The sequence below is a fragment of the Palaemon carinicauda genome, chromosome 35, assembly GCF_036898095.1.
Source record: "Palaemon carinicauda isolate YSFRI2023 chromosome 35, ASM3689809v2, whole genome shotgun sequence".
NCBI classification, from domain to species: domain Eukaryota; kingdom Metazoa; phylum Arthropoda; class Malacostraca; order Decapoda; family Palaemonidae; genus Palaemon; species Palaemon carinicauda.
Window position 1 is genome coordinate 12946434 of NC_090759.1, and position 26277 is coordinate 12972710.

The window sequence follows — 26277 nt, forward strand, 5'->3', positions numbered from 1 at the left end:
ATGTTTTTGTTTAATTCACTGTTATGTTAGATTGTCTGATACAGTAATTGATTGTATTTAGGCTCATTGGGATAGATTCTAAAATTTGCAGTTTTTATTTTTACAAATGATTAATCTGTTATCCTACTAAACATTTTATCGTTTCAAGATATGTCATTGATTACATTTTTAATCATCATTTACTTTATTATCTATACTAACAACGTTCTGAAATCATGAAATCCATCTGTCAATGATTGACCTGTTCTATCGTCATTACATCAATTATTATGTAATCCAGCTCGGGCAATAGATTAACATTTCTCCTTGGCCTAATGAATCAACATATTTGTCATTTTTGAAATTTGGAACAAAGCCATATATTGTTTTATTTTCACCTATAAGCCCATAATAGGGCTGAAATGTAGATATACAGTACTGAATATCCCACTTCCTTGATGTAAGTCCCATAGGGGGTTAGAGCCATTGAGTCACCTCAAGTGGTGTACTGTAGGCATTTATGGTCTTCTCTCCCTCTCTTAACCCCCAGCTATATCCACTTTTTAGTTTTCTAATTTAATTATATTCCCACTTCCTTTCCATCATTCTGTCTAACCTTTAAAATCTACTTCATATTGTAACTGTGGGTTATTCTCTCAAATTTCACCTTGTTGCTGAATTTCCCGCATGGTCCTAATCCCAAGCCATATGGCCCAAATTCATAAATCCAGTTCTCCCCTGCCCTATATTTACACCATTAGAAAGTGCTACAAAATATCTGAAAGAAAATATTTTAACCATTATTCTTTTGTATTAGAGAATTTTCTGTGTAATGTTCATAGGATAGGCTAGGGTGCGCTAAGACTGTATGTTTGAATTTTAACATAGATAGTAATAGTGAGAGTATCATGATATAGTTGGGAAAGAAGAAAGAAACTCAATGCACTTCATTTACTGTACTTGAAATTTGAGGAGGCTAAGGGAAGTGGGCATCCCTGCACAGGAAGTAGGATACCCTATATGGTTCAGTCCGTAAGAGAAATTCTGTCAAAGGAAAGGGGAATTAGTGAATCCAAACAGTTATATCATAAATTGAAGAACTTCCTGCGGTGATATTATTTAAAATCCTAATTATATATAAGGTAAACTAAATTAAAAGTTATCCATCCAGAATAAGATTACTGCAAATTAGTAAAGTAGGAAGTAGGTTGGAGTTGCTTTATAAGTTTGTAGGTTATGGAAACGTAGTGTAGATTAGAAAAAAAAAAGGTAAATGTATGATGATGAAAAGGTCATGATAAATAAGAGTTGGCATCATACCCTTTTTTCCTAAATATTTTTACCTTTATTGTAGTTCTTTGTAGCTAGTTATGTTAAAGAATGTAATGTTTGGAAAGCAATAGTCCTGCTTTGCTCCTGTTATTCAGTGCTTATTTTACTGGTACATCTCAATTCTTGGTATTTTATGTAGTGGTTGCATGCATTTGATACAAGTACTGTAATGTAAGACATGTACTATTCTGTACTAACATGGAATCTGATAATAATGCTTAGAATTGTTTATAGTTGAGCTTGTGGAGTTATCCATTACATATTTTCCCATTTTCTGCATTTTTATTCCTTACAATTGAAAGTGTTGATTCAAATTTTACCAAGTTTTTACTGTCTTTTGTTTGTTTTAATTGATATTGCATATTTTCTTGAATTAAGATGTTGAACCTATTAGAACATACTGTATGTATTTTCTCCCCATATGTTTAATTTTAGAGAAAGGCTCAGGAGAAATTTCATTAAAGATGTCCTGAGAATATTACTGAAAATTTTATGTTTTTCTGACATTTCAATAAAAAGAATCTCTTATAGTTTTGATGTAAATAACAATTTGGGGAAAAATTGTTTTTCACATACTGTACAAAGCCATCACTTGAATCTCCCACATTGGTAGTCTTTGATTGTCTAGATTTACCAGTTCCCTTTAGAGTAAACACTTGAGCATCCTGTAGCATTGTGCCTGCTTAGATAAATACACAGCTTCATTCCTTTTGTGTTGTCCAATTTGTAAGGGGCTAGAAAAGGTGTTTACAACAAATTTTTTACCCCTATATGGAATGGGGTTGTATGAAAAAGGATTTGATTTTTAAAACTTTATATTTTTTGCACTAGAAACCATGTACTTATAGCACAAATAGCAATTTTTGAGGGAAGGAATGAGCTGCTAATGATTCTAGAATGATTAATTGAGACTAAAAGTACCTTCCTGGAGAGCTCTGGAATTGAATGAGTACCACCAAAATCCTCTCTTAATAACACTGAGTGCAGGAGATGGAAGACCTATACTGCCATGATTATTCCTCAGAGTAATTGATGTAGCAGTAGACTATTAGACAGGATACATGTATAATCAGCTGTCCCACAGTGAATTACCTCAAAGGGAAAAACAGTTTGGAATATCTTAAAAAAGAAAAAGCATGCGCATATCTTCCTTGAGCAGTAACTTTTGAGGGAATAAAGCCTCTTTTTGGATGATACCTTCATGGAAATCCTCTTTCTCTTTGAGGGCCTGAATGAGGTACGGTAATCCTTTGGCTGTTGCAGGTGTTACACACACACACACACACACACCTTGCAATAAGTGAAAAACCTTGGAGTAGAAACTACTGTACGATATATTTTTTTTCATTATTTTTTAAAATTTATCTTTTTCTATATATTAATTTTTAATAAATTCTTCCTAAACTCGTATACCCTTTTACACTCCTGAACACTGTTTAAGCTAAAACTTACTTCTATAATATAGACAGCTGTACTTATTAAAGAAAATGCTAAAAACAGAATACTTACCTGTCAAGATCTCTACCTAAACTTGGTTGTTGATGATGATGATGTACAGTAGATGATGACAATGGTGAGGTAAATGTACAGCACTGCAAAGAAGAGCATTACAGTACTGCTGTTCTGAAAGCACCACTTCAGTCGGTGCTTTGTCACAGGCTGCAATATCTTTGTTGGTGTCAAGCGCATAGTAGCTTTAATTTTTGCTTAGCAAGCACCTATGGTTGTTTTTTTTTTTTTTTCTTCTGTCGATGAGTAACAGAGTGATCAGGTGTTACCGACTCTACCATTTCTATTGGATAAGGATGTTTTCATAGAATTCCATGGCTCTGTATGTTGGATTTCTGAACTGCAATACAGTACATGAATCTGTGGGTTCTGATAATCTGTAGTTCTCGGAATTTTTTATATCCATTATTGCTAGAGTTAAGAGGTATTCCAGTCATAAGATAATTTCCTCTGGATCCTCATGTTCTTCGTTCTCACTTGCTGACTTTGTCATTTATGTCAAATATTCATCCATTATGGATCTGAATGGGCTTTGATCAGGTCATTTATGTTGTCACTGGTTATATCAGTGAAGCCCTCTAGAAATTTAACCAACCTCACTGCCTGATCTATTGCTGAATGGTGGATTTTGTCATATGTAAATCCATTTATAGTTGTTGACCCCTTCTGGCCACAATTTCTTCTGCTGGCATTGAGTGTTTCATTCTTTGTCACCTTTATGGCTTTTTTAAAGCTTTGGAGGCATGATGTAATGGTGTAACTTTGCCAGTAGTTCTTGCAAGAAGTCCATTGCCTTGACCAGGTGTGGCAGGGAGTTTCAAGTTTAGAGCCCGTTAAGAACATGAATAACGCCTTGATCCAAAGGCTGAATTCTTATTTTTGTTTTTGAGGGCACTTGTAAATAATCACCGGCCTTATCACAAATCTCACAACATTTCCACACATTGTAAGTGGAAAGCACATTTCCACACATTGTAAGTGGAAGGCAATCTTTGTAGGCTCTGGCCGCCGCCGCCTAAAAAAAGGCCAGTCTCATCCGTATTGAAAACTTGTGCACCTTCCTCAATGATGGTTTGTGAGCAGAGGCATTATTAGTAATGCTTTTGCTTTTAAAATATTTTTAGAGTGGCTTTGTATTAATGGACTGAGAGGAATATCAGTTCGATGTTGCTTGGTTTCGGCAAACAAAGGTGTGTGTGGAAATGAGAAGGCAGATTTACTGACAAAGAATGCTGCAGCTGAGTTGCTACCTTGAAGGTATCCATTCTCTGTAATGATTTTTTACCTAGCATTAAGCATTTGTTTTATAATAGTTGGCAACAGGATCGGGATAGTTTATTTGGAAATGAGATGAGAATATTAACGAATGTGATGCCTGAAAATGGGAGAACGAATGTTATATCTCATTTAAGGTATAACATGATGCCCCAAAAGTGGGAGACATATTCTTTTGTCATTTTTGCATTGGTCACACTTAGTTGACACACGAGTTTCTGCTGACTGACCAACTCGAGCCATATTGTGACAACTGTTTGGTACCCTTGACAGTGTGTCATTTGTTGACCGAATGCCCCACTTGCAGCACTTTGAGAAATAGATATCTGTTTGAGGCTCGAGGTAAGGATGGCAGATTCATTCTTGCCAGGATTCTTGGGCAGGGATGTGTTGTACTATGCTAGCAGTATTTTTTAGATTTATTTCGGAAGTAGATCTTCATAGAACTAATTAAGTTTTATAAGGACATCTTCACTTTCATGGTTTTAAGTTGAATATTCCTTTATTTATTCATATCAAATGATATCGGTGTCAATGACCTTTGATGTCAGAATGCCAGAGAACTCTAAATCAATCAGCAGAGGCAGCTTCTTTATGCAAGGACACACTTAAAGTTGAACATCCTTTGAAATTTGTCAAAACAGGCCCTGCTGGCATTAATTTAGGTTGGTTTAGTGGGAAATTTTGTAGATGATCCAGATAGTGGTTGTTGCCACAGCCATCCGTAAAATCATGTATTATGTAAAGTTTTTTAACGTCTTTTGGCAAAATCTTAATAGATTTGCTGAAGGTAATCATCTGCTCCCTAGTTTGCAATTTGGTTTTCATGAAGGCCTTGGAGCATGTGATGCCCTCCTTATAATCTACAATGTTGTACAGAAATCCTGTGATTGCGGTCAGGAAGTTCGTATGATTGGCCTTGATTTTGGTGCTGCCTTTGACAGTGTTGATCATGAGGCCCTTGTTTTCAAACTCAAACAATTGGGAGTGGGTGGGTTGTTTTTTTAGTATCATTAGTGAGTATAGCAATGTGATATCTGGTTTTTCTCATGGTAGTAATCTTGGCCCATTACTTTTTATACTATATACACATGACATGTGGTTTGGTCTAAAAAACAAGTGTGTTGAATATGCAGATGATGCTACTCTTTGCATTATTTCCAGCTTCTGAATGTAGATCGGGGGTTGCTGAAGCCCTTAATAGAGATCTAGTTAAAATTAGTGCATGATTCAAATTATGGGGTATGAAGTTGAATCCTAACAAAACCCAAAGTATAATTGTAAGTAGGTCAAGGACAGTGGCTCATCATGCCAATCTCGGCATTGATAATGTTTCTTTGAACTTTGTATGACTAAACTTTAGGTGCGATTCTCGACAGCAAATTTACTTTTGAGAAACACGTTAGGTCTGCGTTTTCTTCAATTGCACAAAAACTTAGCATATTGAGAAAGTCTTCCAAGAATTTGGTGATCAATCTATTCTGAAGAACTGTTTTAATTCTTTCTTTCTACCTTTTTTCTAGTATTGTTCTCCTGTTTGATCTTCAGCTGCTGATTCTCATCTTAATTTGTTTGACAGGAACTTACTGTTAAATTTCTTATTCCTAATCTAGCTATTAATCCCGTGCACTATCGTTCAATTAGTTCATCATGCGTGTTGCATAAGATTTTTTATAATTCGGACCATCCTTTACATTCAGATCTTCCTGGACAGTTCTATCCTGTTCCTAATATTAGGCATGTAGTTAGTTCTAATAGTCAGGCCTTCTCCATCATAAGGTTCAATACTACACAGTATTCTAGAAGTTATATTCCAGCTGTGACCAAGTTGTGGAATGATCTTCCTAATTGGGTAGTTGAATTAGTAGAACTTCAAAAGTCTGTTTATAGTTTATTTATTGAAATGTCTGTTTAAATGTTGTTAATGTTTTGAAAATATTTTATTTTAATTGTTCATTACTTCTCATATTGTTTATTTCCATATTTCCTTTCCTCACTGGGCTATTTTTCCATGTTGGAGCCCTTGGCTTATAGCATCTTGCTTTTCCAACTACGGTTGAAGCTTAGCTATAATAATAATGATGATAATAATAAGCCTTCTCGCGTAGTGTATGTTGTTAGCAACCAGTGCAGTCACTGATTCAAAGAGGTAATGCAGACTCAATAATTATTATAGGCTTATTGTGAGAACTTACCACCTTTTTGCTGTCATGTGTGACAATCTACATCCGCATAACTTCCCCCATCTTTGAACCTGTTGAGGAATCTCATCTTTGCTATGTTAAGTCATCTTGTGTTGCTGGGGAACACTGCCAGTGCAGGATGGTTGGCTGGCATCGTAGTTCTTGAAAATATTTTACAGTTTTACACAAAAATGTAAAAAAAAGCACCACACAAAACACAAAGATGGCGAGAAGTATTGTGTATATATGCCTAAAAGCAAACTGGACAATGTGGTGTAGTGAATGCTGCAGTTGGCTGGAGAGTGATCCTGCAGTTGTACACCTTATCAGTGCACTCAGATTAGTCATGTGTTCTCTAATGGCCAACAGTGTGCCATGTACAAAATCAACTGGGCAAACTAAGTCACACCTTCCAAGTTCTGTTTTCCATATACATACTTGCACAACTTCTTATATCATCTATGGTACTCTACGCATTTTTGTTTTAATACAGTATATTTTATCTAATGTTATATATTGCAATACTTTACTGTGTTTTTATTTATTAATTTTTTTGTAAGGATATTTAGGCCCAAAAAAAGGACTACATACACAAGAAAAGTTGAAATTTTAAGATATATAATGTATTGGCCCTCAGAAACCCGCAATAGAATGAGGAGTTTGTGATATACATTTGCTTATAGATTAAACAATCCACAGTTGAGTTTTTATCACTTCTTATATTGTATTACTGTCTATATGTACTGTAGGTAAATTTTGTGATTTACTTCTACCAAAACATCTTTCAAGATGTTTGATTTTATCAGACTGATCATAAGTAGCCCAGATAGAGTGTGTCCATAGACTACAAGTTGCCAAACCTTGCTTTTGAGGTTTGGTCATATAGGTCTACTGTATCTACACGTCAGTGAATACTGAGTTTTAAGCTGCTTAAGGAGTTAAAAGATACAGTTCTGAGGGGAGCAGCATATAAATGGTGTACAGTATGAGAAAAACAATTAATGGTCAGGGTGAATGTTCACCAAGAAAGGACATGGATAGATGTTACATGTGAGTAGCAGTGTTCAATCAATTATTTTTTAATGCTTTAATTATATTTATCCTTTACATTTTGTGGTTTTGTGTGGAAGTGGTGTCTTTTGTGTGCTGTTGCCCTATTTTGTTTAGAATGTTGTTGAACCTTCATTGTTTGAAGGGTCTGTGTCCTGCTAGTCAGTCTTGTTAATTTACATTCTTTGAATCAAGAACCTTTTAAAGACTTAGTTATTTTCTTGCAACTTAGATTTACAGTATATCAACGAAAGGCTTTGGTGATAGATTTGTTTTACAGTTTTAATTTTGTATATAAAAAAAATTCTTTTGAAAAAGAATAAAAGTTGATGATGGGTATACTTTTTTTTGTAGTAAGCCATTTCAGTTTTACATTTTTTGTGCAAGTACAAGCTTTATATTATAATTATTATTCATTATTATTTGGTAGTTTAACTAGACCACTAAGTCAAGATTTCAGACTCTTACAAGGCTGGCCATCACACTAAAATAATTGCTCTGTTGTGTTGATTCTGTTTTTGAGATATAATATTCGTGTGCATATAGTCTGTTATACAGTTCATATATTGGTATTTATCTTAATCTATGAATAGAAGAAACCTCAATAAGTCAGGTTTCATAGAATGGAAACCGTAGTGTCATAATCTGTTTGAAACATTGAATCTTTATTGAAGAATTTTATAGGATCTAATAGTAAAATTCTGTTCATGTAATCTTTTATTAAATAGCATTTGTGACTTGAATTTGAAAGTTGCATGTTGAAATTTAGCACCCCTTTCCACTTACACAAACATAACGCTGTGTCTTCCTTTTTGAATTTGCCTCCGAGTAAATGTGACATCATAAAGAAGTGAAGGAAGTGCTTTGACTCTAGAAAAATATTTAGTTCCAATGAAGTTGTCATTCCCATGCTTTGAGAATTTATTATACACGTGAAGCACACCATATAGAATGGAGCCAATCACTTAATCATAGGATGTACAGTTGGACACAGGAATTTCTGACTCGCCTTTCTCTGAGGAAGGGCACACTGTCACACCCTTACGGCGTGGCGATTTTTTGTGTCTAGCCCCGCCCACCACCTCTGCCATATCTCCCTACATTATCTGTTTGGTTACTTGATGCTCTGTAAGGGTGTGACAAGGTGCACTTCTTCAGAGCAAGGTGTGACAGGGAATCCTGTACCTAACTGTATATAATGTGGCCAGCCCCATAGGAGTTTTGATAATTGAACAGTTTGTTCTTAATTTCACTGCCATATGATAATTGAAAAGTTTGGTAGAAGTATTATATTTTAATCTATTAAAAGCTCATTTCCCTAAGAAGAGCTAATGATGCTGAATTGTGTGAAAACATACAACTTTATCCTTTTTTTTTCATTCAGTGATTTAACAACTGTTGTGATGTATAAGGATTGTTGCATCTTACAAGAAGTATTAGCAGTTTAAAAGGATCATGAGTGTCTCAGGAAAGAAGAAAAAGTGAATTAAATCAATTATATGAATATTAGGTTCTTTAGAAACATGAGTGCAGTCGAATGTTTTTTGTTTTTTTCAAACCAGGTATTTTAGTGAGACCATTTTTAAAGATTAAGTCGAAGATAATCTTTAGATATTCTAAACAGTTTCTTCTCCTCAGGTGATGATAGAGTTAGGAAGAGTAGAGAGGATAACAGTCATGACAGTGAAGACAGCCTTCCTGATCTAACAATTGACTTGGGATCTGTCGACTCTGTGCCTACTGTTACGCCAGAATCTAGGAAAGAGAAAAGAACTGGTAATTCCATTTACTTGTGTGTCTATTAAGAAAACTTTATGTCCGTTGTGAAAGGTTTACTTGTTGGTTTTTTACATGTACTGATGGTAATTCTTCCTTTCTTTTTATGGGATGCGTGGTTGGTTTCTGGTTCTTGCTATTAGCACTTTTATCTCGCTATTTGCACTTTTTTATTTTTCATATGTTGCTATGATTCTTTGGTGTTATGTAATGCACAACACTTATTCGTGAATTTCTTTTTCTTTACGTTTGTATATTTCTCACATGTGACTGAGAAAAATCAGGCTAAGCCTGTGTTTTTTTCAAGTTTTTAGTCGTTATACTTTGAATGTTTTATGTGTACCTATATGTGCTTTTTCTACATTCACATGTATTGTCAGATGAGTTTTTTTTTTTTTTTTCTTACATTTTTAATGAAATAGTATCTAGTCCAAAACTAACATTTTAATGCTCTTTATTTCAAATTTATTAGTTTTATTTTTTTTAGCAGTCTTGGTTCAAAGGCAACTTTTTATCTCAAAATCTTTCTATATCATAAAACCATTGTTTACATAGATCACAATGATCAGTATAGACAGTAAAATGATGGAGAATATAAACCGATTGATGAGTATGGGAAAATTAAAAGTTTCATAAGATATAGTTGTTTTGAATATTACAGTGATAACAAAACAAAATGTCAGGAAATATGCAATTGCTTACAGTGGAGGAGAGTGCATAACCAAGGGTACATTATTGCGGTCTGTACGAGAATCATTGGTTTTCAGGAGAGATTGTGATCTTGTGTTAACTGGAGAGTCCTCAAATTGAGCACCTGTATGTGAACTTGGAAGAGAAATGAGTTTTATGTTTACTTATTTGATTTAGATTGTCCATTACAAAAGTTTGATAGAATTTTTTTTTTTATTTTACTTTAACAAAGATAATTTACTTATAGTTAATGATTGACCAATTTGTTTACATGATTATTGTATATATTTCAAAAGCATTTTTTTTTCTTCTTCAATAATCCAGTATGTTTCTATTACGCATAGTTACTCAAAATAATGGTGAACTTGTAAAATTCTCCCATGCATTCTTCACTACAGTAGTCCCCTGTACATTCCACCCTTCTTATTCACTTAGCGGCCATCTTTGGTCATCCAGATTGGTAATATTGTAAAGAATTTACTCGGGAATTCGCCTATGCACAGCTGAGATGAATAAGTACAAAGAAATACTTTTATATATAGGAATTACTATTTTTATTCCCACAGCCAAAGGAAGCTCCCTTCCCCCTGACAATTATTTTCATTATCTCGAAAATTTTGTCTGAAAGTCTTGCCCAAAATAAAAGTTCCCCCATATCTGCTGTTATCATTATATATCTTTAAAGAAATTTTTTTACAAGAAATATTTCATTTTATACATACATACATATACCAAAGGCACTTCCCCCAATTTTGGGGGGTAGCCAACAACAAGAAGAAACAAAACAAAAAAGGGGACCTCTACTCTCTACGTTCCTCCAGCCTAACAAGGGACTCAGCCGAGTTCAGCTGGTACTGCTAGGGTGCCACAGCCCAACCTCCCACATTTCCACCACAGATGAAGCTTCATACTGCTGAGTCCCCTACTGCTGCTACCTCCGCGGTCATCTAAGGCACCGGAGGAAGCAGCAGGGCCTACCGGAACTGCGTCACAATCGCTCGCCATTCATTCCTATTTCTAGCACGCTCTCTTGCCTCTCTCACATCTATCCTCCTATCACCCAGAGCTTTCTTCACACCATCCATCCACCCAAACCTTGGCCTTCCTCTTGTACTTCTCCCATCAACTCTTGCATTCATCACCTTCTTTAGCAGACAGCCATTTTCCATTCTCTCAACATGGCCAAACCACCTCAACACATTCATATCCACTCTAGCCGCTAACTCATTTCTTACACCCGTTCTCACCCTCACCACTTCGTTCCTAACCCTATCTACTCGAGATACACCAGCCATACTCCTCAGACACTTCATCTCAAACACATTCAATTTCTGTCTCTCCATCACTTTCATTCCCCACAACTCCGATCCATACATCACAGTTGGTACAATCACTTTCTCATATAGAACTCTCTTTACATTCATGCCCAACCCTCTATTTTTTTACTACTCCCTTAACTACCCCCAACACTTTGCAACCTTCATTCACTCTCTGACGTACATCTGCTTCCACTCCACCATTTGCTGCAACAACAGACCCCAAGTACTTAAACTGATCCACCTCCTCAAGTAACTCTCCATTCAACATGACATTCAACCTTGCACCACCTTCCCTTCTCGTACATCTCATAACCTTACTCTTACCCACATTAACTCTCAACTTCCTTCTCTCACACACCCTTCCAAATTCTGTCACTAGTCGGTCAAGCTTCTCTTCTGTGTCTGCTACCAGTACAGTATCATCCGCAAACAACAACTGATTTACCTCCCATTCATGATCATTCTCGCCTACCAGTTTTAATCCTCGTCCAAGCACTCGAGCATTCACCTCTCTCACCACTCCATCAACATACAAGTTAAACAACCACGGCGACATCACACATCCCTGTCTCAGCCCCACTCTCACCGGAAACCAATCGCTCACTTCATTTCCTATTCTAACACATGCTTTACTACCTTTGTAGAAACTTTTCACTGCTTGCAACAGCCTTCCACCAACTCCATATAACCTCATCACATTCCACATTGCTTCCCTATCAACTCTTATCATATGCTTTCTCCAGATCCATAAACGCAACATACACCTCCTTACCTTTTGCTAAATATTTCTCGCATATCTGCCTAACTGTAAAAATCTGACTCATACAACCCCTACCTCTTCTAAAACCACCCTGTACTTCCAAGATTGCATTCTCTGTTTTATCCTTAATCCTATTAATCAGTACTCTACCATACACTTTTCCAACTACACTCAACAAACTAATACCTCGTTGAGATACTACCGCTAGAGAGTTAGGGGGTCCTTTGACTGGCCAGACAGTACCATATTGGATCCTTCTCTCTGGTTACGGTTCTTTCCCTTTGCCTACACAGACATCGAATAGTCTGGCCTATTCATTACAGATTCTCCTCTGTCCTCATACACCTGACAACACTGAGATTACTAAACAATTCTTCTTCACCCCAGGGGTTAACTACGGCAATGTAATTGTTCAGTGGCTACTTTCCTCTTGGTAAGGGTAGAAGAGACTCTTTAGCTATGGTAAGCAGCTCTTCTAGGAGAAGGACACTCCAAAATAAAACCATTGTTCTCTAGTCTTGGGTAGTGCTATAGCCTCTGTACCATGGCCTTCCACTGTCTTGGGTTAGAGTTCTCTTGCTTGAGGGTACACTCAGGCACACTGTTGTATCTAGTTTCTCTTTCTCTTGTTTTGTTGAAGTTTTTATTGTTTATATAGGAAATATTTATTTAAATGTAGTTACTATTCTTAAAATATTTTATTTTTCCATGTTTCCTTTCCTCACTGAGCTATTTTCCCTGTTGGGGCCCCTGGGCTTATAGCATCCTGCTTTTCCAACTAGGGTTGTAGCTTAGCATTTAATAATAATAATAATAATAATAATAATAATTACAACACTCATGCACATCTCCCTTACCCTTATATAGTGGTACAATACATGCACAGACCCAATCTACTGGTACCATTGACAACACAAAACACATATTAAACAATCTCACCAACCATTCAAGTACAGTCACACCCCCTTCCTTCAACATCTCAGCTTTCACACCATCCATACCAGATGCTTTTCCTACTCTCGTTTCATCTAGTGCTCTCCTCACTTCCTCTATTGTAATCTCTCTCTCATTCTCATCTCCCATCACTGGCACCTCAACACCTGGAACAGCAATTATATCTGCCTCCCTATCATCCTCAACATTCAGCAAACTTTCAAAATATTCCGCCCACCTTTTCCTTGCCTCCTCTCCTTTTAACAACCTTCCATTTCCATCTTTCACTGTCTCTTCAATTCTTGCGCCGGCCCTCCTTACTCTCTTCACTTCTTTCCAAAACTTCTTCTTATTCTCTTCATATGACTGACCCAGTCCCTGACCCCACCTCAGGTCAGCTGCCCTCTTTGCCTCACGTACCTTGCGCTTTACTTCCACCTTTTGCTCTCTATATTTTTCATACTTCTCTATACTATTACTCTGCAGCCATTCTTCAAAAGCCCTCTTTTTCTCTTCCACTTTTACCTTCACTCCTTCATTCCACCATTCACTGCCCTTTCTCATGGTGCCTCCAACAACCTTCTTGCCACATACATCACTTGCAATCCCAACAAAATTTTCTTTTGCTAACTTCCACTCCTCCTCTAAATTACCAGTTTCTCTTACTCTCACCTCGTCATATGCCATTTTCAACCTTTCCTGATATTTACTTTTTACCCCCGATTTTATTAGCTCTTCAACCCTCACTAGCTCCCTTTTACATCCACCTACTCTATTCCCCCACTCTTTTGCTACAACTAATTTTCCTTCCACCAAAAAATGATCAGACATACCGTTAGCCATACCCCTAAACACGTGCACGTCTTTCAATCTTCCAAACATTCTTTTAGTTATCAACACATAATCCATTAATGCCCTTTCTACTACTCTTCCATTTGCCACTCTTACCCATGTATACTTATTTTTATCTTTCTTTTTAAAAAAGCTAGCACTTATTACCATCTCTTGTTCAACACACATATCTACCAGTCTCTCACCACTCTCATTTTCACCTGGTACGCCATACTTCCCAATGACACCTTCTACCTCTCCAGCGCCCACTCTAGCATTTAAGTCACCCATAACAACTACATAATTCCTTCTACCCAGTCCTTCTACACACCTAGTTAATTCACTCCAGAACTCATTCCGCTCTTCTTCACTTTTCTCACTACCTGGCCCATACGCACTGACAAACGCCCAAAATTCCCTACCCAACCTAACCCTTACCCACATTAACCTAGATGATATCTCCTTCCATTCCACTACTTTACTTGTCATTCATTCACTCAGCAATAAAGCCACACCCTCTCTCGCTCTTCCCCTTTCAATCCCAGACACTCTACCAGACATTTCACCAAACATCACTTCACCCTTTCCTTTCATCTTTGTCTCACACAAGGCCAATACATCCATCCTTCTACTTCTAAACATACTTCCAATCTCACATCTTTTACTCTCTATCGTACTACATCCACGCACATTCAAACACCCCAAAACTAGAGTGCGGGGAGCAGTCACTCTCCCCCCAGCTCCATCTCTTTGTTGCTGTCTCACAGGATTTTTTATACAGGAGAGGGGGTTCCCAGCCCCCTCGTCATTTTATATAGATGAATTAAGATAAAATTTTCTTAACAATTCTAAGTTAGTTTTTTCTTACCAAATGTTGCAGTCTAAAAAATAAAACGTCGAACGTATGAGAAACAAAGCACAATTAAATTCCATAACTTTTACCTCAAAATTTTGTATCAACGTAATCTTTAGTATTTGTGTGTGAGAGAGCGCTCTAGGGAATGTAGATATAGATATTTCTAGTATTATTTCTATGAATTTCACCTTCCTTCCCGAAGTTAGTTAAATGTCAATTTCTATTCTAAAATACTGTAATCTAAAATTTCCCTTTTCCTTTCACTAATATCCTCTCCCTAGTAGTGGAGTTTTGAGTTTATAATGCCGTGTATGGCACTAAGAGCGCTCGAGAAAGCCTAATAGTGACCGTTGTCTTCTTGTCAATACTGTACTAGTTTTTATAGTCGATAGTAGTTCAGTTTTGTTAATCCAGTATTTTTCCTATATAGGAGGTTTTTAGCTTGAGTTTACCAGGGGATGTCTTTGGGCTTTATTGTGCATTTGTTTAAATGTTCAAAAGGATTATTGCTAGATAATAAAAATATGCATTTCCTATATTTTACATTTTGATAGTAGAATTGTGATTTCGACAATTGGTGTCATTTAGTAACTTAGCATTTCCTCTTACGGAACATTATGTTCAGCTTATAGCTGACCAAGTTCACTTAAAGGATTCTGAAATTAAAGGAAAAAAGTGTCCTATTAGTTCATGAGAAAATCCAGACAAAGGGGTATTGGTATGATGATGATATTGCTCAGACTATCACTGAGCTGTTAGGGGTTGGTAATGGTGAGCTTCTTGAACTTTTTACTAAATTTGTTAGGTTCTTGCAATCTGAGAAGGGTAACATGTTTTTGGGCAGAGGCAGTGATACTAGCCCAGCATATTGCTTCTATCAATGTGTTATTAAAACTTTATCTCTTGTGGAAGAATTAATTAATGAATGAGGTAACCAGAGATGTTTATGGTTAATTGCTCAGGGAATTTAGTTGAAATTCGCTCTCAGATTCAGTGGTAAGGGTTCTGTCAACACATTGAAGAAAAGTTTGTGGGTCCCCAGGACCATAATTTAAGGTTACTTAAAATCTTTAGTTCTGTGTGGTACTTTAGTGGCTATTTTAGTACAGTATTTGTTAATTTATGTGAAGTGTTGGGAACAATTATGTTTCTGTACTGTATGGTTAGAACAGTTTCAGAAGTGTAAATGTGCTTTGACGTCAGTCTTACTAAGTCCTGTCTTTTCTCCCTACCATTCTGTCACTGTTTCTTCCCAAGACTTTTCCTCTATGTCTCCAGGGAAAAATGGAACTGTGAGAGATTTTCAGGATTTGCAGTGTTATAGGAAAACTCTTAGACGGTCATTTCCAAAGGAATCCTTGTTGGGGAAAGTCTTTCCCACTTGAAGCAGGTTTAAGAGAACTAGTATCCTGAATCGTAGTTACTCTCTGTAGTAAAAGAGGGATATTGAATTCTTCTGTTTAAGAAGTACATCCCTTTTCAAAGATACAGTACTTGAATAAATTGTCCAAATCCCATATTTTGAAATTAGAGATTAGATTGCAAAATTTTCTAGAGAAGAAAGTCTTATATCCCTCCCCATTGTTTTATGATAGGGTATTCCTAGTGCCCAAGGCATCAGTGGGTTGGAAGCCCGTTTTAGGTATCTTGATTATAAATAGATTTTTGAAGGAAACTCCCTCTACATTTCTGGAGGCAGTAAGAAAAGTGAATTGTATGTTTTTGATGGATTATACAGAATCTTATTTTTATATTCTTATTCATCATGATGGAAGGAAACAGTGTATGTGGAATGATTGAAAGTATAAGTATTCAAATACTGTATCGGGCTTTTCGACTGAACTGCCTCCTAGGTATTCACGAGGGTGCTGGCTCCAACCTTTAAATGGTTGAGATTTCTGGGCATCAGAGTTTTACTATACCTAGGTGATGAGGTAATTTTGAACTCCTGTATAGATAAAATTTGGGTCCATCAGGTATGGTTGCTCAGGTTATTGAGGAGATTTGAGTCATAGCCAATACCAAAAAAATTCCATTTAGATACTTTATTTGAAGATGATTATAACAGTTCCTTTTCTGTCAGAAAAGGGTATTCAATTCTTCCTACAATTCTTGGAGAACTTCAAACAGATGAAATTGCTGTTGGGTTGTATATGAAAGAAGGACAATGGCATCTCTCAAGAACTTAGTTGCAATGGGTCTGGTGATGAAGATGAAGAACTGTACCCCCAATGTGAATACAGTTTGTGCTCTGATGATCAGAACCAGCCAGAACTGGTAAAATGGTGGGAAAATCCTCGTCCTTTGGATTGGTGCGTGGTTTGATATGGAGGTTTTGGACATGCCTTTTCATGGATACTTCCCTGAAAGGGTGGGGCACAACCATGGATTATCTAAACCTGTCAGAATGGTGGTTGAAGAAGAATTCTACATAACACATAATAAATTGCATGGTTCTTTTATCTGTACTCCGGACCTTCCAGGCTCGGTAGTCTCTCTTGGTAGGGAATTGCGTATCACTGGCACACATTCGAAAGCAGGAGTCGCCTGGTCAGAGACCTTGTTCTTGTTGCAGATTGACTTAGTCTTGTATAGATTTGAAAATTCTTCCATCTGTTTATTCCAGGGAAATTTAATAAATTAATTAAACAGGAAGCAGCAAGTTATGCCAAACGAGTGGTTTGCATCCTTTAGTGTGTTAAAAGATTTGGATGTTGTGAGGAAGACCCAATGTGGACATGTTTGCAACTTCATTCAACAAGATGATGTAGATGTTTTGCTCTCCTGCTTCCAATCCTCTGGCATTGAATGAGGATGCCCAGTTACAAGATTGGTCGAGTCTGGTCCTATATGCTTTTTCTCCATTCTCAATGAAGTGGTTGGTGATGAGCATGTTCTGGGTATCTTTAATCAGCAGAATGACTGGTGTTTATTTTTGACTTCAGAGAGAATGGTTTACCAATCTATGGCCTGTGTTGTCAGAATATCGAAAGATATCTTTAAGGACCCATCTCCTTGGTCAACGGATTTTGAGTTGAGATTACCTAAACCCCCAAGTGTTATCTATATCTAACCGCATGGAGATGAACCACCATATTTTGAGGAAAAAAATTCTAAAGTTTCTTAGATTTTCTATGTTAGGTTCCAAAAGGCAGTCTACCAATAATTTGTATCAGAGACAGTGGGATATGTATAATGATTAGTGTAGGTCCAGTAATATTTTGGCGAATAGAACTAAATTTAGTTAACCCTTTTACCCCCACAGGATGTACTGGTACATTTCACAAAATTCATCCCTTTACCCCCATGGATGTACTGGTACGTCCTTGCAAAAAACTGCTATTTAAATTTTTTTTTGCATATTATTGATAACTTTATGAGAAACTTCAGGCATTTTCCAAAAGAATGAGACCAACCTGACCTCTCTATGACAAAAACTAAGGCTGTTAGAGCAATTTAAAAAATATATATTGCAAAATGTGCTTGAAAAAAATAAAATGCCTGGGGGTTAAAGGTTGGAACGTTCTAAATAGCCTGGGAGTAAAAGGGTTAAAATAATATAACTTTTTTATTTGCTTGTTTTATGAAGGAAATTGTCTATTTCATCTAATAAGGGCTGTAGGTCCATGCTTAATAATATGCTCAGGCATCTTGTATTAGATTCAGCCATTATGTAGGTACCGCGAATGTTTTCGGGTCCTTTGCAAGTGAGAAACATCCAGTTATCAAATCTGTTTCAATGAATTCTTACAGCATAAAAAGTCCTCATTTTGAACATTCAAGACCAAGAACCTTTTTCTGTTACCGTTGGCTTCAGCTAAAATTTTAAGCTCATTCCACTAGTTTAGTGTTTGGTGTTGATAAAATGCTTTTGTCTCTTTACCTACCTTTTGGGCTAAATGATATCAAGATTAAAAGTCTTCTTCAATTTTTCCATGTTCCATCTTTGGAGAAAAACGATAGTGGTATGTCAGAGGGTAGGTGTCATTGACTGAAAACATTATGGAAAAGTTTCCTTATATGTTCTCTGGGAGTGAATTTAATGGCATCATCATCTCCAAGATTGCTATGTCTGCTCTTATCAAGAGATGAGTAACCGAAGCTCACAGAGAATTAGATTTACATCAGCCGAAAGAGTAGAAGTCTTAGATTCATGATGAAAGCGCAGCTACTCCCCTTAATTTTTGTAGACATTTTCTGGATGAGTTTTGGCAGGAGCTCAGTGATGTCCCAAAAAGGTTTTCACTAAAGCACTATTCAAAAGAATCCTGGTTTTCGTATAAGAGTTAAAGGGCAGTTAGTAATGTAATAGATGCGGCTTAAGATGGCCTGTACTCATAATAATCGTAAGGGAAGGGTTTATCTCTGAGGTACGATAAGTCAATTTGAATTGTGAAAATTTTGCCCATTCTCTCTCTCTCTCTCTCTCTCTCTCTCTCTCTCTCTCTCTCTCTCTCTCTCTCTCTCTCTCTCTCTCCCCAATCTTTTTGGCTTTAAATTTGATTTCAGTTTCCTTTTTTATATTGTATATGGTATTGGTGTTAGAATATGTAATACTATACATGTACCAGGTTTTTGCTAGTAGTTCATTTTGTTTTATTACCTTTTACCACTAATAATAACATTTAATTTTTTTTTCTTTACTCATTTATATTCTTTTTAACATCTTTTTATTTGGTTTCTTTCAAACATTAATGTATCATAAGTTTTTTTATTTATTATATGGTTTTGCTGTTTTTATTTGCCAGAGGTAACAAGTGGCAATGATATGGACTCTGAAGATGCTGACAATTCTTTAGGTAAGTTTTGAGTTTGGTAAGAAGAAATATATTTGCTGCTGATGCAAATTGCACTAGTCCCTTGTTATTGTTGATGCTAGTTAATGAAAGCACTGCTTTGTTGCACGGTGGTGAGCTGAATAGAATTCTAAGCTTCTCATTGAAAAAGTTACACTTGGTGTGCATCATAAAAAAAAAAATCTAAAAATTTTCCTGAATTTTTTGAATGTCATTCTTTGTTTTCTTGTAACAGAGGAAATTACTTTTATCAGTACAGTAATACCTTGAGATACGAGTGTCCCAACAAACGAGAAATTTGAGATACGAGGAGAGTTCCGAGAAAATTTTTATCTTGAGATACCAGAAAAAATTTAAGGTACGAGGTAGTTCCCTGTGCGGCCGCTAGGTGGCCGAGTGTGCGAGAGGCTTCTCACCAGGACAGCACCGCTTGGTCTTTCCCGTCGGATCTCTGTCGCGTAAAGTTTATCTCTGAGCATCAGCCGTAGTGTTTTGTTTTTTTACATGTTTTTGTGTTAATCAGTGCAGAATTAAGTGAGTAGACAATGGGTCCAAGGCAAGCAAGTGCAATCAAGGGTAATGAAAAGAAAAAGCGTATGATGACAATGGAGATGAAGCATGAAATAATAAAAAAAACATGAGAGTGGCGTAAGAGTGACTGAGCAGAAGGGTGCTATAAAGAGCACCAAGCCTTCCAAAGGAGTAACCATCCTTTCCAAGCTGTGCAGAGATATTCACGACGAGATAGAGAGGCTTCTTTTATTATGGATAAAGGAGAAACAGTTGGCGGGAGATAGTGTGACCGAGAGGATCACATGTGAAAAGGCCAGCAGAATCTATGATGACTTGAAAAGGAAGCAAGCATCCGAGAGAGGGGGGACTTCGATGCCAGCGGAAACCTTCAAAGCCAGCTGTGGCTGGTTGGATAACTTTAAAAAACAGACTGGGATACACTTGGTTGTGAGGCATGGGGAAGCAGCAAGTTCCGACTCGAAAGCCGATGCAGACTTCGTCACAACCTTTGCCTCGGTTTTTGCCCGACATGGCTTCATCCCCCAACAAGTCTTCAACTGTGATGAAACTGGCCTTTTCTGGAAGAAGATGCCCAAGAGGATATTCATCACGGCAGAGAAGAGACTACTGGGCCATAAACCCATGAAGGACCGGTTAACTCTAGCCTTGTGTGCCAATGCCAGCGGTGATTGTAAGGTTAAGCCGCTGCTGGTGTACCCCTCGGAAAACCCACGTGCTTTCAAGAGCCAAAGGATCTTGAAAGAAAAACTGCAAGTGATGTGGCGCGCTATTGCTAAGGCTTGGGCTATGCAGCATTTCTTTACAGAATGGGTTAATCTGTGCTTTTGTCTGGCAGTCAAAAAATATTTAGCCGAAAAAAACCTGCCAATCAAATGTCTTCTGGTCCTCGACAGTGCCCCTGATCACTCTCCTGGTCTCGAAGAGGACATTCTTGATGAGTTCAGGTTCATCAAGGTCCTTTATCTCCCGACCAACCTCACGCCACTCCTCCAGCCCATGGACCAACAAGTTATTTCCAACTTCAAAAAACTGTACACGAAGCATTTATTCAAGAACTGCTTCGATGTCACACAACATCAATCTCGCCTTTCGTGAATTTTGAAAGGAACATTTCAATATCGTCCATTGCTTAAAAATTGACGATGCGTGGCAGGGTGTCACAAGAAGAACTCTTAATTCAGCATGGAAGAAATTGTGGCCAGCTTCCATTGCAGAGAGGGGCTTTGAAGGGTTCGATATGACAGACCCTGATGACCCCAAACCTATTGTGATGTATGAAATCATGTCTCTTGGAAAGTCCATGGGGTTGGAGGTAGACGAGGCAGACGTGAACGACCTTGTTGAGGAGCATCAGGAAGAGCTCACGACACAGGAATTGATAGAGCTCCAGGAGATGCAACATTCGGAGGTGTTGCAGGAGCTCAGTAGCGAGGAGGAGGTGGAAGACAAGGGCCGCCTTTCTACGACAGAAATCAAAGACATGTTAGCGAAGTGGCAGGAGTTTTCTAATTTTATGGAAAAGAGGCACCTGGACATGTTGGGGAGTGGTCGTGCGTCAGCCTATTGTGACGACACTTTGCGTGCGTCATTTTTGCAACATTTTGAAGGGGAGACAAAAGCAAACATCCCTAGATAGGTTCCTTTTAAAAATGTCGTCAAAAAGTGAAGGTGAAAGTGAGGCAAAAAGGGCCAAGCCGGAAGAAGAAATGTAAAAAAATGAAATTGAAGACATTATTAGAATTAAGTTTAGTGTAATGTAAGCTTAACATTTTATTTGTAAGTGTTTACAGTAAGCTAATTTCATTTAAGTTAAATTTAGAGTTGCTCATTTCAGTTAAGTTCGATGTAAAGTTGAGAATATGTTACCTAGTGTTACAAAAGTGGTGTGTACCGAACGTGTTGCCGTCAATTCTCTTTCCTCCCCGTCCTCTCTCCCTCCTCCTCCTCCGCACACACCGCCGTTAGCCGCTACCGTGTGTCTCGAAAGTAAGAACTCCATAATAATGTTACATTTTATTGAGCATCATTACCAGTTCATAGGTATTTGTTATTTTGTGAGTGTAGAATGTTAATTAGAACAATTAAAAACATGTTTTTTCCACTGTAATATACTGTTTTTAGGGTTTTTTTCAGAGGGTGGGAAGGGATTAATTTTTTTTTATTCATTTTATATGGGGAAAAATTCATCTGCAATACGAGCAAATTGACTCACGAGCTTGGTCCCGGAATGCATTAAACTCGTATCTCAAGGTATTACTGTATTCCCTGGAAGTTTTTTTTCTGCTGTAAAGTATGAACTTCTCAACTGACATGTGGATTAAAATATTGCCCCTCAATATTTAATTTCGGTAGTAATTTCTTAAAGAACTAAGTATTTCAGAGTACTGTAGATGTAATTACAGAAAAGTGTATGCATTGGCAATTGACAATTTCTTGCTATACTGTACGTAAAAGTTGGGATTTAGTGTACTGTAATTCTGATGGTTTTCTACAATCTATTTAAATATTCTTCTAGTGAACAAATAATTTTATCAAGCCTGTTATTGTAGCACTGTATTCTTAAGCCGTGTTAAGTTTGTGTTGTAGTTTCATAGAAAACATCAGTCCTTGTATTTTCTCTTTTCTGATGGAAATGTATTTTGGTGGTGATAAGATGGATGCAGATTATAAGGCTGAGGAATCACCTCTTGTAAAGGGAGTATTGTGTAGAACTGAAGCATTTGTTCATTACTGCATGGTTGGAAGTCAGTGTTAATGACTCTGCAATTATAATATGCGCATTGCATTGTATTTGAAATTGTTCTGCAAGCCAGTTGTAAACATTAGTTGCAAAGTATTGAAATACAGACAGATCCTGACTTCAATAGATTTTTATGCATAGCCTTAGGTTTGAAAATTTTTGAAGCAAAAAATCTATGGAATGATAAAGAGCAAGATGGATTACATACTGTGGAAAACTCATTATATTGTAATTTGAGTAACCTACTACTCCTCTATAAGTGTCCCTCAACTGCCTTGGTTGAGGCTGTGAATGCATTATATATTTTTAAGGCATATTTGCAATCTTTCTATCCTCTGTGTGCATGAATTCATGTTATAATGGCCTTGAGAATATCCAATTAGGTATAAAGGAACCTCCATAAACCTGCATTACATGGGAAATCAAGGTAAAAATGGTTGAGCAGTTTTGCAAAGCTTTTGAACTTGTTTGTACCATCTGTTGTGAACACCATTGTTTAGATTCTGAATAAACTAGAGTAAGAACGAAATATTCCTTAGGAGAGAAGATCAGCTCCTAAAGGGAAATGCCCTTATGCAGGGAAACAATTCATGGAAGGCAAATCCATCCTTTTCAACATTGGCAGAAAATTTCCCAACAGCACACAAATATTCAAGTCAGATGTGTTGTCTTAATTTATTTAAAATTTTTGTGGGGTTTCATAAAGTTTAGGCTTAAGGAACACTGCAGAGAGACTGAGGCTTCAAATTGATACTTTTAGGAGTGGAGAAAGTCATTGATAAGGGCCTCTGAATGAATGAATGGGTTTGTCAAGTATCACTACTCATGTATTATGTCAACTTGGTTGCTTTAGCAAATGCATTTTTTCCTAAACCAATACTCACCACTCTGTGAGACATTAAGTATGGACAGTGAAAAATCTATAGAGCTTGTTTTTGCTTTGGCTGTTTATCAGTGGCAAGGTAAAGGAACACTGAGTGGAACTGCTATGGCTCCATTTGTAATAAATTTGGATTTTTTTTCTTTTTGCAGGAGGAGGCCCCTTAAACTCTTGAGTAAATATACTTCCACAAAACAGTGGAGCTGCACCCTAATAAGGGTAGCTTACAAGCTATGCACCATACGAAAGGGTGACATACAGATTAATGCAATGTGATACAGTATAACCTTATATCCTGACTGCAATTGATGTTTAAGGGAACCATCTGACTTCTCAAGGCCTACTATCTATGTACAACCTTCACTGAAGTCCTACTAATTTACTGGTATCAAATCCGGGAAAGATTTTGATTGAATTTAGAGACATTATTCATGATTTAGAACCTTGGAAGAATACTTGAGATTATTAACTTGCACAGAAAGAACCGTGGCAGGATACTTAAGATTACAAACTTACACAAAACGATGTAGATTTGAGAATAAGGATGATTTGATAGCCACATTCAAAAGACCTTACTATTGGATTACACTGTTAAAGAAGAAAAATTTTAAAATTATGAACAGCATGAAGGAAGTGAAGAACCAGAAATTATTACTGTATGTGTTATGTCATTTAAAGGAATAAGGAAATTTTTATTCTAAATTCTTGAATTGGACTTGTTTTCTATTTATATTTTCCAGCATACTGTACGTTTTGTTATCACATGCGTTTTCCCATAACAAATAAAAAGGAAAGAACTGCAGTTCAAATGTCCACTGATAGTTACTGATGAGAGACTGGCAACCTATAAATAGCTGTGGAACATTGACAGTCACTATACATTGGTGTTGCCTTCAACATCCCAGCAACTGCCTTAACTTGAACAAAATTCATACTCCGATGGTGATTATGTGCAGTCGGCCTATATTCACTTTCCTCATAAAGCTAATGTTTACATTAAATAAGGATCATACCTCAAATGTTGACTATGCAAGAATGCCACACAAGTATAAATACGACGACCAGTATTTTGAGTTTATGATGTTACATAGTTCTGTAGTTTGTTGTTTTACACAGTGACTGCTTTGAATATTACAGTAATATTTTCTCTTTGATGTGTAACTAACTAACTTTGTTAAAGGTTTTCAAAAAGATCCAGCATTCTTTGGAACAATATGTCTATGCAAGGTGGGGGATGTCTGTAAAAGTTTTATCTTTTTTATTTTTAAATTTGTGATCTGTACCTTTCATCTTATCCTCATTATACCCTCAACTCTTGTCTTATTGATAATGTGTGCATTAGCATTAATATTTTTTTCCCCTCTGCAGGTAAAGGTTTGTCTTGGAAGAAAGATCCTAACGATCCAAATGAGGACTGGTGTGCTGTGTGTTGGGATGGTGGGGACTTGATATGCTGTGATTTTTGTCCGAAGGTGTGTATATCTGTCCAGTAAAGGAAAACCCATGATTTAAATTTTACATTTAGGACTACATAGCAAAGTCAGAATATATTGGGTAAACTGTGTGTTGTCATGGTTTCAGTTAACAGAATGAAATCACATTGGAAGGAGACTATATATTTTGGATAAAAGTGCTTCAACCCTAATCACTGGTAAAAGCGTACTGTATTTAGAGAGTATGCTGATGGGGAATAGCAACTTTGGAAGGCTTAAAGATAGTCAACTTGTTGATCATGTTATAAAGAGATCTACACCATATCTGTTTTAGTCATCATCAGCTTGCGTCTGGTTTGTGGATTGTTAAAACTCTTTCTATGTTGCAAGATTGATTAGACTGTAAGGTCAGATTTCCAATGAACCATGAATAGTTTTATTCCTGTTGGGGCTTGATGCCATCAGTGCAACTCATCCACTGGATTCATTGCTTATGGGTCTTCATGGCATTCCTGTACTTACCTTATACCCTTATGCCTTACCTCTGTTCCCACTTTCCTTCTTCCAATTTGTTATCCAACCTCTTTTACAGTGTAACAGCAGGGTCTTCCCCCAGTTGCACTTGGGTGCTGAATGGGTTCACTGGCCCCAGAATCCGGCTATTTAAATTCATATTCTAAGTTTGATTGATGATAGTGTTTTTCAGAATCTGCCTTTTGTAGCGATGATTAGTTTTGAAAATGTATGACTTCACTTATAGAACAAGTTTCCATTACGTTAAAAATCCCCCAGCTCTGAACCATATGTTACGGATCGTTTGTGCATTGTTCATATTTGTTGGGTTCCCTCAACAAATTTTCTTTTGCAGTTTTGCCTGGTATTTAAAAACTGTCATTTTTATTTATTCTTGCTGAAGGTTTTAGGATAATGAAGATTTTGTGGCTTTGTCAACTTTGAGGTGTTTTCAGCTTAGAGGAAATAAAGTATTTTGTTCACTTGTGTATAACTTCCTCAATAAAATATGCCAGATAGAGTGAGAGATTTGGAGGTATTCTTTTCAAGATACCCAAATGAAGCACTGTGGGCTTTTTTCCAATGAAATATTTTGGATATCTTTTTTCTCTACTCATTGACTAGCTGTTCACAACACTCATTTGTTGTTTATTATTTCTTAGTATTACTTAGTGGTTTGTTATCAGTTACATGGAAGAAATTATGAGTTTTGAATTGATTCATTGTGGTTCTCTTTTTTTTCATAGAAAAAAGTGCCTAAATGGTTTAGAAGTTCCAGAAGAATTTGGATTTTGTTTCTAGATATTATTTTTCTCCAAGTCATTCTAGAACCCCATTCATGTTTCCAATAGAAATACACTTTGTTCCCTTGCATGCTTGGCTACTAGC

The 26277-nt window shown here is 36.8% G+C and overlaps 1 protein-coding gene across 5 annotated transcripts in view; it reads left to right on the plus strand.

The window, feature by feature from the left end:
* The window catches only part of LOC137627624 (E3 ubiquitin-protein ligase TRIM33-like), a 139475-nt gene that overhangs the window by 73692 nt on the left and 39506 nt on the right, over positions 1 to 26277 (plus strand). For 2 of the 5 annotated variants that reach the window (XM_068358721.1, XM_068358724.1), the window contains exons 11-13: positions 8967 to 9104; positions 19242 to 19292; positions 24812 to 24915. In XM_068358721.1, coding sequence (XP_068214822.1) covers positions 8967 to 9104; positions 19242 to 19292; positions 24812 to 24915 — 293 coding nt within the window. The remainder of the gene's footprint in view (positions 1 to 8966; positions 9105 to 19241; positions 19293 to 24811; positions 24916 to 26277) is intronic. The other 3 variants (XM_068358722.1, XM_068358723.1, XM_068358725.1) reach the window with 3 other exon arrangements.